Here is a 20,105-nt window from a genome sequence, read left to right as displayed (position 1 = left end):
TCTTTACAAAAACAGATTTTTGTTTTTAAAATAAAATGCTGCTTGGGATTTCTTCACTGTGATTTTATTGCCTTATCTTAATCCTTTCCATACTATGCTTGAGCTCAGTGTTTTTTGTATTGTATAAAACTTTCCCTAAATCATTTCTTTAAAGTGCCAGAAGTGCCCAAGAAGCCTGTGCCTGAGAAGAAGGTGCCAGTGCCTGAGAAGGTGCCAGTGCCTGAGAAGGTGCCAGTGCCTGAGAAGAAGGTGCCAGTGCCTGAAAAGAAGGTGCCAGTGCCTGAGAAGAAGGTGCCAGTGCCTGAGAAGAAGGTGCCAGTGCCTGCAAAAGGTATTATTTCATGATTTATATACATGGGGAGAGATTTCACATTAGAGTTCATTCATAAGAAAATGTCCCTGTACTAACTACATTTTTACTATCAGTTTGTGAAAGTGTCTTGCTAAAAATAAAATGTCTTCCATATTGTTGAGCCTTTACCATGTCTATGGTAAAAACACTGTGAAAGGACACATTCTTAAAGACAAACAATATCTTTAAAGTGCCAGAGGTGCCCAAGAAGCTCATCCCAGAAGAAAAGAAACCAACACCTGTTCTGAAAAAAATGGAAGCTCCACCCCCCAAAGGTACATTCATCTTGGGCAGCACCAGGGCACAAGGGATGGAATGGGTGTTGTACAGTCTCACTAACTGTGTTTGCTTGACACTTGTACGTTGGTGATGATTGTGATCAAAGAATGTTTGCTTTTCATGTTGTCTTGTTATCGTGAATATTTTACATAAACATGGAATTTGTACGATTGAATAAATATCTTTAAAGTGCCAAAGAAACGGGAAGTAGTCTCAGTTCCTGTGGCTCTACCTCGGGAAGAAGAATCTCCATTTGAAGAAGACATTGCTCCTGAAGAGGAAATTCCTCCCGAGGAAGAGGAAGTTCTACCTGAGGAAGAGGAAGTTCCACCAGAGGAAGAGGAAGTTCCACCAGAGGAAGAGGAAGTTCTACCTGAGGTAGAAGAAGTTCTCCCTGAGGAAGAGGAAGTTCTACCTGAGGAAGAGGAAGCTCTTCCAGAAATTAAACCTAAGGTGCCAAGACCTGCACCAGGTAGAGCAGTTCTTGGAATCAAGACTTTTTATGTTGACTTCTGTCTTCCCATGTTTTTATTCTTTTCTAATGTTATCTTTGCTACTTTACTGGGTTGTCATCAAAGTCTTAGAAAACATCCTAGACACACCTTCATCTTACCGACCGCCACCTGCCTTGTATGTCTGTCTATTGTAAACTGTCTGCACGCCTTAAAACTATTTGATGTTTGTTTGTGGTCCTATCCTCAGATGTCTTTTGTTATAGATTCAATATTGTATGTGGTTCTTAATGTCTTTAAATGAAATGTTTTTAAGTGCCAAAGAAAACTGTACCTGAGAAGAAAGTCCCTGTTCCTGTTCCTAAAAAAGTGGAGCCTCCACCACCTCCCAAAGGTATAGCCCCTCTCCAGAGTGAATATAAAACCCTTACCATAGCTTTATCAGATAGGTCTCAGAAAAAAAAAAACCACTTATAAAATAGACAGCCAAATTTGACTTCTAAAGCTGATCAGGACACTGATAGTCGTTTCTTTCTAGTAGATGTTTTTCATATAGTATTTTTTTACATGAAAGGTTAAAGGCAGTATTATCATACAACTACAAAATGTCTGCTTCACTTGCTATAATTTTATTAAACCATATAATGTTTCATATAGATTTTCTGAACATCTAAATTATCTATAGGAAAATTTTTACCTAAAATTCCATCAATTCATGTTGATAAATTTCATCCTTCACTCATTTGTGATAAGTGCCTTGGTGACACCAGGCTGAAAAGAAAAAAAATGATGTGTTCATCAAAACACTGAGTAACAGTTTATGTCAAACCACTGACTATTTATGTCAAAACATTGAGTAATAGTTTACGTCTTTCAAAACAGATATATAAACGGGAGCACGACAAGTTTTGATTTTAACCTTGACTTTGTGCATTGCTGTCCTCCTCTGAAAGAGTCCTTTAGCCAATCTGAGCCTTAGTTGGCTCTTTCATAAAGTAGGGATACTAACAAATCCCAGTGGATTCTAATATTATTGTAAAGATAAAATAAGACAAGGTATATTATTATGTCATTGAATGAAAGAATTAATATTTAAATTTACAGATCAGATCATGGTACAATATCTAGGAAGCATATTCATACCTTTAATTACAATAATATTTCCTGAAAAAGCCATGATGGCAAAATTTTAAATAAGTATAATGTTTCTACCAGGCTGTATAATCACATGATATTTTCAGATAATTTTTTACTAAGTTCTTAGCGAAATTTAAGTAAATAAAATGATAGCATCTGGCCTCAGATAACCAGCCATTTGCTAATCCCTCTCCCTGAAAATTCCAGTCATCTCCTGTTGGGCTGTGGCTTGCATTCTGTCCCTCTTCTGAGTGAATGTTGCATGATGGTCTTCCTGTGTGTATAGACTTCTTGCTTTCCTTCTTGCTCTTCAAAATACATTCTTATCATGAAATGATGTCTTTAAAGTGCCTGAGGTCAAGAAGAAAGTGCCAGAGAAGAAAGTAGTTGTTCCCAAGAAAGAGGAGGCTCCTCCCACCAAAGGTACATTACTGCTAATGTTCTTGCATTCCCAAGAACATCAGACATCTTCTTTCCTTTCACCCATGAAGTCAAAATGTCTTGTTCAGTATTTGTGAAAGTAACTTCTGTTATCGTTGTGTACATTGTCCTTGTGTTTGTGAGACTGAAATTTCAAACTATCTTTAAAGTTCCTGTGGTTCCTAAGAAACCTGAACCAGAAAAGAAGTTGCCTCCCCCCAGCCTTAAGAAGGCAGTGGCTCCTCCTGCCAAAGGTACATGATACTGGCTGTGCCATTGTTGTCCTGAAGTGTCATCCACATAGGATGTGTCAGCATACATGTTTGCATTCTCTGGTCTGTCACTGACGTTGGTCACTGTACCTCTGTTGTGCCCATGTTGGTGTTCTGTCCATTTTCCACTTTGTGTGAGTATATTTTTTGCCTTGTTTCTCCTCTGTATGTTATTTCTGAAAATCAAAATGACAGATGTTATATATCTTTAAAGAGCCAGAAGTGACCAAGTACTTGTAATTCTTCCTTTAAAAAAAAAAAAAAAGGACAGAATCCAGCTACAAAAGGTAGTCTCATGATGTCACAAGCCTCTTTATTTGCTTCTTAACTGTGATGTGTCAGGGTTTCACCTACCTCCGTGTGCTGTGCCGTTTACTCTCTTGGGTTGGGAATGTGAAGTTTGGTCTTTAGGTCTCTTCTTTAGCTCTTGAGTTTTAAGTGCCTAAAACAGTCAATGTCTTTTAAGCCCCTGAGGTACCTAAGAAGGCAGAAGAAAGATGGATCATACCCCCTAAAGAAGAGGAAGTTCCTCCAGCTGAAGGTAGATGACTTCCTAAGAAAACACCATTTCTAAGCATCTTTGTCTTACCATTATCTCCTATTTGGAGGAGATAATGTACATTTCACTCTAGAAAAATAGACCTTCTAGCTCTGTCAGGAAGTGGTGCTTGCCTAGAAGGAATTGGGCAGGCCAGCTCATTCCGCTTGATTCTCCTTCTTGCCTGGTTAGCCTGTTGATTTGTGACATATTTCATTGAAAAGTAGAAACGAACCCACTAACCTCTTTATTCTTCTCTCACTCACTAATTCTGTGAAATGTCAATGTTTTATCTTTTGTGTGTGAATGCTATAGGGAATGTCTCACCCACGCCCTGCAGTAGTAGTGATGAAATCAGCTTTTCCCAGAACAATCTGAGATAAACCTGAGTAACTGGTGCAGAAAACCTGGCTTCTATTCCTAAATAATTGCTTGACTCTAAAATCTTTCCACCTCACTAAAAATAATAATTCCAACTAAATCCTCTAGGGTCCTTCCAGTTCCAATATTAGAAAGCGCCTAACATATTTTAAAGATTCAGCAGATTTTTTTTTCCAGATTAGTGAGTGTTCGTGAACACTTAGAAGACTGAATAATTTGTTAAGATGGTATAATTTCAATCTAACATTCCAAGAATTTTTTTAAAAATCATTTACAAAATAATCTGTTTCAAGTGTATGAGGAAGCAGAAGAACCCACCCCCGAAGAGATCCCAGAGGAACCTATCATAGAGGAAGAGGAAGTGGTGGAGGAAGAGGAGGAAGAGGAAGAGGTGGTGGTGCCCCCTAGAGGTACAGCCACTTCCATGAGTTGGCTCTTCCAAACCCTTGCTGCTTCAAATCCCAGAGCTGACTAAACCTAACTGTCAGCCCCTATACTTTTCTTGTATCGTGCCAGTAGCTGAAGTGTGGTAGCCCTGTCCTTCCCTAACTTCTCAGCCCTCACTGGCAGTCTGACTATGAGTGGGGGAAATGGTTTATGATACTATACTTTAATCCTTCCTCCTAGATTATAATCCTCAGTTTGGCTTTCAGTTCAAATGCTTGAGAACAATCTATTTGTGTGGTGAAAGCATTCACTTTTGAGAATAATTCTTAAATCATCCCTGAAGGCATTGAAATCTTTGCATAGTTTCTGTCGTGTTTCTAAGAGTTTCTAAGAGTCCTGCCCTATGGGTAGTATTATCATTTGGATTGCTAATATCTTCCTAAAGTAAATCAATGTTTTGTGTTGTTTTGTTTATATTTTGATAATTGGATGGGGTTTTTTTTTGTTCATTGCATATGATTTATTTTCACCATGTCCATAAATATCTTTTAAGTGCCTGAAGTGGCTCAGAAGGCAGTGCCTGCAGCACCCACTCCTGTCCCCAAGAAGGCAGAGGCGCCCCCCACTAAAGGTATAGCAAACCCCGGGGAATTCTGTAACTTGCCCCACCCCAGTGATCTTCTTTCTAAAAAGCTCTTTATCTTCTTGCAATTCTTCCTTAAAGCAACTGTCATAGCAAACTGACTAATGGCAAGTAAAAATGTCACTCATCATGTCCTTAGATTTCCTATAGTACCAAATGGGAAGCAATGGATCCACAGGTGTACGCTGTGTCGATTATTTTAGAAGTCTCTAACTTTAAATAGCTAGAAATTTTGATGCCTTACCATGATCTCTCTATATTTAAAAACATAATAATTCATCTTTCCTACCCTCATTCTATTCTTAGACTTCGTTCCATTATATAACTAAAATTTTCATTATGCTTTATAATATTATTCACTATATATACTATTTTATACAGAAAAAGCTCAATTCTGATACTTGGACAATAACTTTAAAGAGCCCCATGTCCTTTTTTTTTAACCATAATTTAACCTGGGAATTTGAGGTTATAAAACTGTCCTTTTTCATTGATCCTTAGTTCAGTCAATGTTCCAGACAACATCTTCAGCAGTTGTGGCATACTACCACTATTACAACAGATTTCTTAGCAAATAAAATAGTGCCCAGCAGTTCCTAAGGCCTACGTCAGGGTCCAAATTATCTAGGATAATAATCAGTTTGAAAAATTCTTCATAAAATTAAAAGTAGTAAAATTAGGCCCGGTGTTGGTAACATCTGCCGTTTTAAAAATAGTAAAGCTTAGGGGCATATGTTGGCTTCTAATAATACAGATAGCATAAGTGAGTGTTGAGGAAAGTATCCCTATTACCTACAAAATACGTGTCCAACAGCACAGATCGACTTCTTAGACACATTGATGACATAACTTGTTTATGATGTTTTTATTCATGTGTGTTATTGAGCATTGTCTAACTAAGGCACCTAATATCTTTAAAGTGCCAAAGAAAATTCCTGAAGGAAAAGTTCCTGCTCCTGTCCAGAGGAAAGAGGCACCACCAGCCAAAGGTACACTTTCTCTTCTAAACCCGAACGTCTTTAACCGTTCTTCACTAAGCTGTCTTTTTTACGTCCATGTGTCTTATTTTTGATGTCCAATGTCCAAGCTTACTCTTGGTGGTCTTAAATATTAAAACTCTATCCTTTAAAGTGCCTGAAATCCCAAAGAAAGTTCCAGAAAAGAAAGTCCCAGAAAAGAAAGTTCCAGAAAAGAAAATCCCCGAAAAGAAAGTCCCTGTGCCCAAAAAGGAAGCTGTTCCCCCTGCTAAAGGTATTTTGGGAAAATCCTTTGCTCTTCTCGTCCTTTCACGGAAGGCTTCTTTTAGTCATTTTTCTTACATTTCAAATTGATGTCTGTTTCATCCTGTGATTGGAAAAACAAATCTCTTAAAGTAGATGCTCTTTCAGGGAGAGCTGTTTTTGAAGAAAAAATATCAGTTGCCTACGAGCAAGAGGAAACAGTCCAAGAAAGAATAGAGTTAGAACTCGTGGAGGCAAAGGTAGAAGAGGCTTTTGAAGAAGAGGAATTCCACGAGGTCAAGGAATACTTCGAAGAAGAGGAGTTCCATGAGGTGGAGGAATTCATCAGAGTGGAAGAACGCAGATTCCAAGAAGAGCACAGAGTTGAAGAGGTCCACAGGGTCATTGAGTTTTTAGAGGCTGAAGAAGTGGAAGTCTATGAAAAACCCAAAATTCCACCTAAAAAAGGTATAGGGGATTCTGCAGATAATACAGTTTGTTATCTTTCTCTTTTACCAACTTTGTTTCCAAAGTACCTTGCATGTTCAGTTCAGAACATTAGCCCCATGAACTGCTTTAAGCATGAGTGTAAGCTGTTTAATTCAGAAATTGATAAGGTGTAGAGATTAACCACATGGAGTAGTTAATTTTCACAGACATGAGAAGTATGTGTGATACTGACATAGTTCCATGCTCCATGCACCACTATATGAATGTGTGGATTCTTTTTATAGCCTAGCAAACATTACATGATTATCACAGGTACCAACATAATAGGTGCATTCCATTCAGTGACATACTTGACAGTTCACTGAGGAATTTGTATTCTCATCAAAGCAACCATTGCCTTGTTCACATTTGAGTTACCTATGTGCTAACTAATAATTACTTATTGAAAGCTTTTGCCATTTTATGGTTATCTTCATTAAAGAAATAATGAAGTAAATGAAGCATTGGTCATGGTACCCAAATCCTAGTAAATTCTAAGGACAAGACATAGTGTCCTTATATAGTCTTCAGGACTACTCCAGACCATGCCTAAATGAATGTGTGTGTAATATGTTTGTTTTATATAGCAATGTATTGTATAAACAACAAAATCACAGCTTTTTTGAAATAGGCATAGTATAAATTCAAAAAAACATAAACTCTTTTATAAGCCTTCATTGTGCAACTTTAATGTAAGTAGTGCTTCATAGTATTTTATGGGTCTATTCTAAACAAAAGCACTAATGTCTTTGAAGGACCTGAGGTATCTGAAAAAGTCATCCCTCCAAAAAAACCACCCTTTAAAGTTGTTCCTCGAAAAGAGCCACCAGCTAAAGGTATTTCATGGCACAGCGATACTCACACAACTGTGTTCAGTTGCTCCTTGGTTGCTTTACAAGTTTGTGTTCTGCTTGGTGTTTTTCTTCTGTGTTTAGTATTAGATGAATGTCAGAATAATTAGTATCTTTAAAGTGACCAAAATCCCAAAGACAGGTCTACAAACATAGACGTCACTGTTGTTGTCCTAAAACAGCCAAACCCAAGCACCTACTGGGCATCCTTCGATGCTGATTGTTTATATGTTCACCGATATTCTTGTTGACCGACCTCCATTTCCCTATTCATTATTAATTGTATTAAGCTGTTAGTTATAAGTACATTATAAATATGTGGCAGTGCCCTTCCTTTATTCATTTTCACCAGCCTCTTTACTAATACATAATTTGAGGTTCTGTCTTTAAAGTCAGGGAGTATATAAGAAAGTCATCACTGAAGAGTAAGTTGCAATTATCCTGCCAACAGGAGCAAAGAGAGCAGCAGTTGCAGGTGTTGTTGTCATTTGTTCATGTCAAGTTTTGGTTGAGCTAACTTGGGGAGTCTCGTGGCCTTTTGTGTTCATCCTTGTTGTCAAAAGTCAACTCTGTAAGTGCTGTCTTGTGTGTGTCTCTATGTTATGATGTGACTCTGTTCTGCTTTCATTATATATCTCTTATATTCTGCCTGCTAAGATATTTTCGAGTATGTAAAAGTAAAGGATATTATCCCTGCTGTCTTTAAAGTACCTGAGGTGACCAAGAAAGTGGTGGTTGAAGAAAAAGTCCGTGTTCCTGAAGAACCCAAGGCCCCACCACCCAAAGGTACCTGCCTCTGCTGATTCCCAGCAGCAGCAAATCCCCATGAATCACTTTCCACAAAGGAGAGCAAGACCACTCTTCCCCCAGGACCCCAAGATGGGAAAAACATTAACAGTCTAAAGGTCCTTCTTATTTTGGCCCTCTTATTAGTCAATAATTAAACAACATTGGTCGCTCAGCTCTTCTTCCCTATGGAGTTGACACTGGACTCTCTGCCTCATGGTATGAGAAATAAGTTAACAACAGAAAACACTACTGACACCCAAGAATGAGGTGTCTATAATATGAATTGTCAACAAGGCAGTTGAGAGACACAGAGCACATTGACTTAACATTTTGGACATTCCACTTAATACATTCCTCCCCTTTACTCTTGATATTTTATACTTAATTTTGATGATCTTGAAAATAAGACAAATAAATATCTTTAAAGCACCTGAAGTACCTAAGAAAATCACTCCAGAAGAAAAAGTCCGTGAAGCTGTTCCTAAAAAGCCTGAAGTTCCACCGCCTAAAGGTACACACTGATGCTAACCCCAATGTGAAATGACTCTGTGGTTGTGTTTCTATTGTGTAGAGTGAACAAGTGTTCCATCAAATCTTTGTGGTTTAAATTTTTATATTCTTAATATCCTACATATGTTGTTAATAGTAATTAGTATACTAATATCTTTAAAGTTCCTGAGGTGCCTAAGAAAATTATTCAAGAAGAAAAATTACCTGTTGTTCTTCCTGAAGACACAGAGATATACAGTGAGTGCATACAAGCTGTGTTCTGAATCCACTGTGTCTGTCTACACAGCATTAAAATGCAAATATACTAATATCTTATCAAAGCCATGCATGCTAAAAATGTTGACTAAAATTAAGTCAGCTGAATGTCCATTAGCCTGAGAGAAGTTACTTTTCTTCATCAATTTAAAAACTAAGCTGTCCTGTGCTTATAACATTATGCAACTTTAGAAAAGTCATGTGTCCTATTAAATTTCCTAACCTGTCCTGGGTACAAACATCTCTTCACCTTAAAGCAATTTATATTTCTCACACCATGAGACAACTTACTTTAATTCTATGATAATATTATAATTGGGTTTTGCAAAATCAAAATAGCCCAATGTTATTGTTTTACTCTTCATGGTAATAAATAGGATTTGGACAGTGCTGGTCAAATGATCACAAATTTAAAAGACCACTAAAGCCCTAAGAGAATTAGCAGGGCTTTTTTTCTTTCCTAAATAATTTAAATCATAAGAGAACCGAAATAGTGAAGTGTTTTGAGCAGATTCAGTATTCTGAATGTATACATGCTAACAGTCAACACAATCTTCCATATTTTTTTTTCAATCTTGAAAACTCCTGATTAAAACTCATCTTACAGTAGTTTGGGATTAATATATATGATCATTTCCTCCTCCCTGTTCTATCCTTAAAACTGGTTATTGTTACCAGACAGTGCTCCTTTCTAAAGGCTGGAAAAATCATTTATTCTTTTCATAAGCTTTTCCCCCATACATTTCATCACTCACATTTCCCTTCAAGTATTGTAGCCTCATCTCTTTTCTTTTTGGCTTCTTATCTCTACATTGTTTTCATATTTATAGTACATTGTGAAGCCATAAATTTTTTTAAAGATTTATTTATTTATTATGTAAACAGCATGTATGACTGCAGGCCAGAAGAGGGCACCAGATCTTGTTACAGATGGTTGTGAGCCACCATGTGGTTGCTGGGAATTGAACTCAGGACCTCTGGAAGAGCAGTCAGTGCTCTTAACCTCTGAGCCATCTCTCCAGCCCCATGAAGCCATAAATTAAATTTGATTTTAAAATATAAATAAGTATGTAACACCATCCGTGGGAAGCCAGCTTCTGAGACTGCTCCAGGGTTGTGAATAGAAGACCTCAGAGTAGCGAGGGCTTTAGGAAACTTTTTTGTCTGAGGGTCTTTAGAAATAAGTTTCTATCTATGTGTCAGGTAAATAAGGAAACACACACACTTTCTGATGGTAACTTTCTCTTTTACTTCAACTTGAAAAAAAAATCCTCTCTGAAAATCTCTCTTGCTCGCTCTCCTGCCTAGCTACTTATGTTCTCTCCTCAGCTCCCTCTGCAACTCCACACACACTCTAACACACACTCACACACACTCCCTCCCTCACTGCACGGCTCTTTACACACATTCTAACACACACTCACTCCTCCTATCACAGCATCTCCATACATAGCTCTACACAGCCCACCTCATATCTCTTTATATAGAGTTATATATTTCTCTACTCTGTTGCATTCCTTCACACTCTACTGCATCATTCATTCACTCTTTACTCATTCATTCATTCACTCACTCACTCTCTCACCTTACTCTCATACTTCTTCTCTGCCCAACTTTGAACAATTATATGTTACATTTCTATCTGCCCATTCAGCTACATTCCTCACTTAGCACACATACCTACACACATTCACACACTCACTACTCTCAACAGCCAAACTCTGGACAATTATATGTTACATTTTTCAGGACCAGATCTATTCTCATAACACATAACTGTGTGATAGGTCACACAGTTTTTCTCAGGCTAGGAAGGTCCCACTGACTGGCCAGTGAGTAACGTTTGGCCATGCACATAGCTCTTTACCAGACAGAGAATGACATTGAAATTTAGTGAGCTGAACCTTGATTGGTAGGGGTACATGCAGAAAGAGAATTACTGCAGAGGGTTATGCTTACCAAATTTGCTTCAGTTCAGTTCTGACCTTGATTCAGCAATAAACACATGGAACTAGTCTTTCTGTATTTTCTGCAAGGGCAGCTAGTCAGTTTTGAATTTGTTCTGAAATATAAAATTAGCTGTCTTTGTGACTGAGAATACTGTTATTTTCCTGTGTCAATTATGAAAAATATTCTAGTATTATCAGAATTATACAACCTAAGCAGAAATCATCTTTCTGACCATCCACAGCAGTATGTGTGCCCACAGATGTAAAAACACTACCAATGGGCTGTAGAAAGAACCCCACAGCTGTTCTTTTTAGGGAGGTAAGTGGTGGCAATGAGAAAGTCACAGACAGGAGCAACTGGTCATTAACAGTCAGTAACTCTATGGCCTTGCCAGGTAGGGCTCCCCATCAAGTGGGTCTGGTAAAGCCATTGCTACTGGCAGCTCTCAGCAAGTATGTACCTAGAAATGCAAAGGACCACATGATTCCAGTAGGTTGAATATAGAAAGTAGATTTTCCGTACTCAACATCACCCCTATTCTTAATGTGCATATGAATTAAAAATGACACCAATATGATATTACTAATAGCTTTCTTAAGGTAAAATGGAAAAAATATAGTCCCTGTCTAGTAAATTCCTCAATTTTGTTACCATAATCATGAAGAAATTCTGAGCATCCTTCATCCTAAAACTGGGAAGGAGGCTCATTCCTACTCAGTTGATGCTTTTTACTAATTTGTGTCTATGTACCACTGTGAATTTGGGTGATGAATGTGTATACAATGTGTCATGTATTTCTTAATACTGTCCTCCATCTGTCTTGGAACACTTGTAGTTACATACACACTAATATCTTTAAAGTTTATGAAGCATCTGAAGAAACGGTCATAGAAGAAGAACTTGTGACTCATCCTCAGAAGGCAAGACTCAAAGTGGCAAAAGGTATCTAGCACCACCAACTCGATCTGAATGGAATTTATTTGGGGGCTCTCTTTAGAAACGTAATCTTATTCTTCACCATTCATAATGTAAGTGTACTCATATCTTTTAAGTGCCTGCTCCACCTCAAACAGTTGTTACAGAAGAGAAAACATATGTGACCATCCGTAAAAAGAAGGAAACCCTGGCACTCAAAGGTATATTTCAACTGCTTCAAAACATAGATGATTATCTTTCGCTTTAAGATCCCAAAACTGCATGGTATATAATTCACTCTTGTTTCGTGTTTTACAATTTCTAATTGTAAACCTACTAATATCTTTAAAGAGCCTGATACAACCCGAGAAGTGTTTCCAGAGCTGAAGTCACGTGAGGCTGTTCTTGAAATTCCTGAACCTCCCCCAGCTGAAGGTACAAACTCTTGTCATGAGACTCTAAACAAGAAAACTTTCCATCTTGTGCTTGTCAAATGTTCAGTGTTTTATGTGTATTGTCCCAACCTCTAAAATACTAATATCTCTAAAGCATCTTTCAAAAATGCCCAAGACAAGGAACTATCTATGACTTGCCCCAAACAAGTGAAGACCCATCTGTACAGTGTACAAAGATAGACTGTTAGAATAAAAATTCTGTCTTAAAGTCTGTTTTATACCTAGCTATCTTTGTGCATCACGTCATTGTTTTTGCCTTTTCTTAATTATATTTTCTTGAAAACTAATATCTTTAAAGACCTTGAGATCATCAAAGATATGCTTCCAGAAAAACAAATTCCTGCAACCCAAAGAAGAAAAACTCTACGTCCAACAGGTACAAGCCAGGAGAAAATCAAGTTTCTTATCTCAATTATAGTTGTGAATAACATGTGTGAACATACTAATCTCTTCAAAACCCCAGTGGTTGCCAAAGAAATGGATCCCCAAGGAATATGCTTAACCAACTGAGTATGTACAGTGAAGCATTTAGAAGGAAACCTTAAACTCACACACATGAAAGAATTTACAGTTTATCTATAAGAACTGAAGAGAAAGCATGAAATGTTTGATGTTCAAATGTGACTCAGATATGTTCTTTAATGGAAAATGGCTATTACTTAAAAAATAATAATAAAAGCCAGACTAGCTAAAAACCATCAACAGCAAAGCTTTATGGCATGCATAACTCGACAGCTAGATTGAGCTGGCTTCACACATGCCCCTCTGAAGCAGGGATCAGTGACATCAGGTGACAGAGGTTCTTGATTGGTTGTGTACCACATGATAGTAATCAACATTCCATGGAATTCAAAGTCCAGTATATATCATCATGCATGCTATCAGTTGTCAGAAATGCTTTCATACTAAACTCATGTCCAGAACAAGCATATGAACATAAAACTGACTTCAAGTAAGACTTGAATGTCATAAAAATGGCTTTATAGACAACCATGACTTGATGTGAAGTTGATTTACCTGTAATATCATCTTAGAGCCAAGACTAAGTAATTCCAGTTCATACTGGTATTCTGTCCTTAATACTTTCTTGCTCCTCCCATAGCCTGGATTTTTCAAGCATTATATTTTTTTTTCACTTTAAGTATTTTTAGACAAATCAAAATTCAAGAAGTTTAAAAAAGCTTTCAGGATCACAAACCCTTCATGTTATACATGATATTCTATAATTTTAAGAGTATCCAAATAATTTGACTTTTTTTCTCTGTCTAGAATCTTTTGCTTGTCCCCTCAAAGTCCCTTTTGGGTAGGTGGTAGGAAGCTGAGAAGTAATAAACAAAAGGGACAAGACTTAGTTCCTCTCCTCAGAAGTCCACACCTCCTCAGATCCTCAAAGGACCCCTAGTAGCAACAGAAATCACTTCAGCTCACTTTATGGGATTAATGTCACCACCAGCCCTTTTAACCTCTGACTCTAATACTAATATCTTCAAAGCATCAGAAGCTATGAAAGAAATGCCTCCTGAAATGAACACCTTTGAAGATATTCCTGTAGAGCCAGAAACGCCACTTATCCAAGGTACATGTCACCACTGAACATACGTGAAAGAAGAAATTGCCTTCCCTCAGCTCTTAAAACTAGTTTTTCTAATACTCTTCCTAAGTCCTATAAATATACTAATATCTTTAAGTCACTTGAAGTTCCAGTGTGTTCCATCTAGAAAGTATTTTTGACCATTTTGCCAAAACAAAAATTCTATTGCAAGCATTTGCCTGAAAAATAAACTCCTGTCTCAGTTTCCATGGGGAATTCCAGGATAACCCTACCCCATGCAGAGGCCAAAACCTGTGTGTGCTCAAGTTCCTTACCTAAGATAAGATGCATATAACGAAAGTAATGTCAGCACTCCCTCCCAAGCATCTTCAGATCATTTATGGCCTAATAGAACGTAAATAGTATATAAATAGTGTGAGCACTGTGTTGTTTGGGAGTTGCTGACAAAGACACCTATGTATGTACACATTCAGTGCAGATAGTTTTTCCCTCTGTGGTTGAATGCAGGCAGCAGAAGACTGGCTATTACATACAATGACTGTCTGGGAGAAACACAAGCCTTTCTTCTTAAGAATCACACAGGTCCCTGCGTACCAGTTTATTGGTGGATGAGGGGGCGGGGGGTAGGGAAGAAAGAGAAGTAGTTTCTAGAAAGTGACAAGCTACTTCACTGTGGCTAGTGTTCGCATTAATCATTTTAACTCTGAAACGTGAACTACTAATATCTTTTAAGAACCTGAAGCCCCTCCTGAAGTGGATGCTGCAGAGAAAGCCCCCTCAAAAACCAGAGAAGCCCCCTCCGTTACAGGTACAAGCTGCCGAGCCCACAGGCTCAGGAGCTAGCTATCCTAGTTTAAACATACTTTCTACTTCGTGGTGACTTTCATAACGCTAAATGTACAAACACTAATCTCTTGAAGTGCTGGACACTTACGAAGAAACCACCCTTGAAAAGAAAACACTTCGTATTTCTCGCAAAAAGCCTGCGCTTCCTTCAGATGAAGGTATATGTTGCTGGAAGTGTAAAAGGGCGGGAAATGTCTTCTGCTGTCTGTGTGTGTTTTCTGTTTGTAGTGACTCTTTTGGCTCCTACATGTTAAAGTATTAATATCTTTAAAGTGCCTGAAGCGCCTGGAGACGTTGTGGCCAAAAAGAAAGTGCGCCCTCCCCAAGTGCCTGAAGTTGTACCTGTCAAAGGTACAAGCTTGACTGACTCTTTCCGTGGGAGGGCAAGGGGGAAGACAGGCTTGAGTCTTGTGTGTTGTGTAAAGGTGGCCCCTGTACGTGTGGACTGCCTTGACTTGGTGTAAATTGACTAATGTCTTCAAAGAACCCAAATTTCCTAAGGAATTGCCCCCCCAAAAGAAAGTCACCAATGCAAAGCCAAAGCTACCACCCATTACAAGTACTTGTTAACCCTGATGAGGTTCAGGAGGAAAAAAGAAAGTTCATCTGGCTTAAATAATGTTCTGTGTGTCTACTGGTCTTCGTACTTTCCACCTGTAAAACATACTAATCTCTTTGAAGTGCCTGGGGCTCCTAAAGAGGTTGTCTCTGAAAGGAAAGTCCTCGTGGAACCACCCAAAGAGCCCGAAGCCCCGCCTGTCACAGGTATTCATCACTGACCTGAGGCTTCCTAAGATCTGTCTTCTGCTCTTGAAAATATTCCATTCTGTTGGTCTTCATAACTCTTAGACATAATCTCACTAATCTCTTTGAAGTGCCCGAGGTGCCCAAAGAGGTCATCCCTGAAAAGAAAGTGCCCCTGGTGCCTCCTGAAAAGCCAGCAGCTCCACCTGTCACAGGTACTTGTCACTGGCCTGAGGTTTTACAACTCAAACTCCTTTTGTTCTTCATCCTACTTGTCAGAAATCCTAATGTAGTTGCACTAATCTCTTTTAAGTGCCAAAGGCACCCGAAGAGGTCCTCCCTGAAGAGAAAGTATCCCTGGTGCCCCCTAAAAGGCCAGAAGCCCCACCTATAAAAGGTATTTCTCACTAACCTTAGGGTTCATGAGACCTAACTCTTGCACTCTTGAGACTATTCGGCCTCCTGCTTTCCTAAGTCTAAGCGAACTTTCACTAATCTCTTTGAAGTACCTGAGGCTCCCAAAGAAGTTGTTCCTGAAAAGAAAGTGTCTGTGGTGCCCCTGAAAAAGCCAGAAGCCCCACCTACAAAAGGTATTTCTCACTAACCTTAGGGTTCATGAGACCTAACTCTTGCACTCTTGAGAATATTCAGTCTCCTGCTCTCCTAAGTCTAAGTGAACTTTCACTAATCTCTTTGAAGTACCTGAGGCTCCCAAAGAAGTTGTTCCTGAAAAGAAAGTGTCTGTGGTGCCCCTGAAAAAGCCAGAAGCCCCACCTGCCAAAGGTACTTGTCACCGACCTCAGGGTTCCTAAGACAAAGCTCTTCTACTCTTGGAAAGATTTTTGTCATGGTGCCATCATATGTCTTAAATGTATTCACTAATCTCTTTTAAGTGCCAGAGGCACCCAAGGAAGTTGTTCCCGAGAAGAAAGTGACAATTGCCCCTCCTAAAAAGCCTGAAGTCCCACCTGTGAAAGGTATTTGCTCTTGACCTTAAGCATCATAGCATCCAAGTCTTCCTCTCTTGAAAAATCCATCCTAGTGGCCATCACTGGTCCTAAGGACAATTTCATTCTCTCTCAAGTGCCAGAGGCACCCAAGGAAGTTGTTCCTGAGAAGAAAGTACCAGTCACCCCTCCTAAAAAGCCTGAAGTCCCACCTGCAGAAGGTAGTCACCCCCATGTCACTGAGCTTGGGAGTGTCCATTTGTGTTTCCTCTGTCTAATCATGAAAATACTAATATCTTTGAAGTGCCTGAGGTGCCAAAGGCAGCTGTTCCCCAAAAGAAGATACCTGAAGCCATTCCCCCTAAACCGGAAAGTCCTCCCCCTGAAGGTATAGTCAGAACTACACTAAGAGGGTGATAAATATCGATTCTAACCAAAGTATTACACGTTTGTATATAAAGTGCATATATAAAATACTATATAAATGTGTTAGTGCATTAAGGTAATATAAATAAAAAATGTCAGTAACTAATATGTCTTACATGATTATATACTATAGACATCAATTGATTTAGCCTTTTCTAAACACAAATTACAAATTATCTTTGAAGTGCCTGAAGTGCCAAAGGAAGTCACCCCTGAAAAGAAAGTTCCAGTGGCTCCTTTGAAGAAACCAGAAGTTCCACCTGCCAAAGGTATGTATCTTTACATGTTGTTGAACACCTGTGTTGGGCTGGGGAAAGTGTGTTCAAGGGTCTGGCCACCAGTTTCGTTAACTGTATCAACCTGAATAAACATACCACTGGTGTGCCCTTTATAGTTCTAACTAAAAGCTACTAATATCTTCAACATTTCTGAAGCAGTTGTACCTGAAAAGAAGTTGTCTGTACCCAATAAACCTCAGGTCCCACTTGCAAAAGGTATTTTACTGCCCCACCCCAAGAAAAAAAATACCTTGTAACCCTCAATATTCTTATAAAATGTACCTTCACAGTTCATAATTTCTGAAACTACTAATGTCTTTTAAGTGCCTGATGCCCCTCAAGAAGTTATCCCAGAAAAAAAAAATTCCCAAGGCATTGCCCAAAAGGGCAGATGCCACACCTGTCCCAGGTACATGCCACCTGAACTAGCATCAGAGAGGTCTCTCTCCCATTCTTGAAAACAAATGTAGATTGTTGTCTTCACTAACCTACATGGTAAAACTACTAATATCTTTTAAGTGCCTGAAGTTCAACAAATCGTCCCTGAAAAGAAAAGACCAGGGACATCTCCTAAAAAGACAGAAGCCACACCTATCTCAGGTACATGTCACCCAGACCTTCTTAGAAGACCTCTCTCCCATTCTTGAAAGTAAATGTAATGCGTTATTGTTCATTAACTAAATATAAAACTACTAAAATCTTTTAAGTGCCAGAAGTTCAAGAAATTGTCCCTGAAAAGACAAGACCAGCAGCACCTCCTAAAAAACCAGAAGTCACACCTGTCCCAGGTACTTACCACTCAGACCTTCATAGAAGAGATCTCTTCTCTTCTTCTGCACTTCAAAACAAATGTAGACAATTGTCTTCACTAATCTAAGTGGTAAAATTACTAATATCTTTTAAGTGCCTGAAGTCCAAGAAATTGTTCCTGAAAAGAAAAGACCAGCAGCACCTCCTAAAAAACCAGAAGTTACACCTATCCCAGGTATATGTCACCCAGAGCTTCTTCAGAAAAAAATCTCTCTTCCATTCTTGAAAACAAATATAGCACATTGTTCTTTATTAACCTAAGTGTAAAACTACTAATATCTTTTAAGTGCCTGAAGTCCAAGAAATTATCCCTGAAAAGACAAGACCAGCAGCACCTCCTAAGAAGCCAGAAGTCACACCTGTCCCAGGTACATGCCACCAGACCTTCTTAGAAGAGATCTCTCTCCCATTCTTGAAAACAAATGTAGAACATTGTCTTCACTAACCCAAGTTAGTAACCTAAGTGGTAAAACTACTAATATCTTTTAAGTGCCAGAAGTTCAAGAAATTGTTCCTGAAAAGAAAAGACCAATGGCACCTCCTAAGAAGCCAGAAGTCACACCTGTCCCAGGTACATGTCACCAGACCTTCTTAGAAGAGATGTTTCTTCTGTGCTTGGAAACAAATATAGCCCATTGTTCTTTATTAACCTAAGTGGTAAAATTACTAATATCTTTTAAGTGCCCGAAGTCCAAGAAATTGTTCCTGAAAAGAAAAGACCAGCAGCACCTCCTAAAAAGCCAGAAGTCACACCTGTCCCAGGTACTTGTCACCCAGACCTTCTTCAGAAGAAATCTCTCTTCCATTCTTGAAAACAAATGTAGCACATTGTTCTTTATTAACCTAAGTGTAAAACTACTAATATCTTTTAAGTGCCTGAAGTCCAAGAAATTGTCCCTGAAAAGACAAGACCAGCAGCACCTCCTAAAAAACCAGAAGCCACACCTGTCCCAGGTACATGTTACCCAGACCTTCAGAAGAAGAAATAATGGCCTCACTCTTGGAAAGCTTTAGTTCATTGCCCATTCCTAACCTCAATCCATAATTCCTACTGTCTTTCAAGTGCCTGTAGTTCATCAAGCAGTTGTCCCAGAAAAGAAAGCTCCCACAGCCCCACCCGAAAAATTTGAAGCCCCACCTATCACAGGTATTTTTAAGTCCTTGTCTTACTCTTCAGAATGAATGCCTTCTGTTCTTGAAAACATTTCTAGTCCATTTACCTCATTGCTCTACATAAAAGAAAAACTACTAATCTCTTTTAAAAGCCAGAAATTGTCCCCCAAAAGTAAACAATGACACCTCCTAGGAAGCCAGAAGTCCCACCTGTTATGTTAAAAGTACTTGTCAGTGACCCAAGGTTTCAGAAGCTATAATTATATTGTTCTTGAAAAATAAGTGTGGTCTTTGGTCTCCATAAGACCTAAGTATAATCTCACTAATCTCTTTGAAGTGTCCGAGGTGCCCAAAGAGGTCATCCCTGAAAAGAAAGTGTCCCTGGTGCCTCCTAAAAAGCCAGCAGCTCCACCTGTCACAGGTACTTGTCACTGGCCTGAGGTTTTACAACTCAAACTCCTTTTTCTTCATCCTACTTGTCAGAAATCCTAATGTAGTTGCACTAATCTCTTTTAAGTGCCAGAGGCACCCGAAGAGGTCCTCCCTGAAGAGAAAGTATCCCTGGTGCCCCCTAAAAGGCCAGAAGCCCCACCTACAAAAGGTATTTCTCACTAACCTTAGGGTTCATGAGACCTAACTCTTGCACTCTTGAGAATATTTGGCCTCCTGCTTTCCTAAGTCTAAGTGAACTTTCACTAATCTCTTTGAAGTACCTGAGGCTCCCAAAGAAGTTGTTCCTGAAAAGAAAGTGTCTGTGGTGCCCCCGAAAAAGCCAGAAGCCCCGCCTGCCAAAGGTACTTGTCATCGACCTCAGGGTTCCTAAGACAAAGCTCTTCTACTCTTGGAAAGATTTTTGTCATGGTGCCATCATATGTCTTAAATGTATTCACTAATCTCTTTTAAGTGCCAGAGGCACCCAAGGAAGTTGTTCCCGAGAAGAAAGTGACAATTGCCCCTCCTAAAAAGCCTGAAGTCCCACCTGTGAAAGGTATTTGCTCTTGACCTTAAGCATCATAGCATCCAAGTCTTCCTCTCTTGAAAAATCCATCCTAGTGGCCATCACTGGTCCTAAGGACAATTTCATTCTCTCTCAA

General features: G+C 38.9%; 1 protein-coding gene across 2 annotated transcripts in view; it reads left to right on the top strand.

Moving 5' to 3' along the window:
• The window catches only part of Ttn (titin), a 273,083-nt gene that overhangs the window by 126,108 nt on the left and 126,870 nt on the right, over positions 1-20,105 (top strand). For both annotated transcript variants that reach the window (XM_052723591.1, XM_052723590.1), the window contains 19 exons: positions 155-198; positions 292-331; positions 544-627; positions 822-1,103; positions 2,569-2,643; positions 3,379-3,453; positions 4,014-4,016; positions 4,137-4,241; positions 4,772-4,849; positions 5,782-5,850; positions 6,029-6,112; positions 6,250-6,549; positions 7,326-7,406; positions 8,130-8,207; positions 15,021-15,044; positions 15,962-16,027; positions 16,522-16,605; positions 16,689-16,772; positions 19,916-19,999. In XM_052723591.1, the coding sequence (XP_052579551.1) occupies positions 155-198; positions 292-331; positions 544-627; positions 822-1,103; positions 2,569-2,643; positions 3,379-3,453; positions 4,014-4,016; positions 4,137-4,241; positions 4,772-4,849; positions 5,782-5,850; positions 6,029-6,112; positions 6,250-6,549; positions 7,326-7,406; positions 8,130-8,207; positions 15,021-15,044; positions 15,962-16,027; positions 16,522-16,605; positions 16,689-16,772; positions 19,916-19,999 (1,740 nt within the window). The remainder of the gene's footprint in view (positions 1-154; positions 199-291; positions 332-543; positions 628-821; positions 1,104-2,568; positions 2,644-3,378; positions 3,454-4,013; positions 4,017-4,136; positions 4,242-4,771; positions 4,850-5,781; positions 5,851-6,028; positions 6,113-6,249; positions 6,550-7,325; positions 7,407-8,129; positions 8,208-15,020; positions 15,045-15,961; positions 16,028-16,521; positions 16,606-16,688; positions 16,773-19,915; positions 20,000-20,105) is intronic.

This window comes from Peromyscus californicus, unplaced genomic scaffold (genome assembly GCF_007827085.1).
Source record: "Peromyscus californicus insignis strain IS unplaced genomic scaffold, ASM782708v3 Scaffold_7__1_contigs__length_154581171, whole genome shotgun sequence".
NCBI lineage: Eukaryota > Metazoa > Chordata > Mammalia > Rodentia > Cricetidae > Peromyscus > Peromyscus californicus.
The sequence above is the reverse complement of the archived record's forward strand: the minus strand, read 5'-3'. Positions and strand labels throughout refer to the sequence as shown.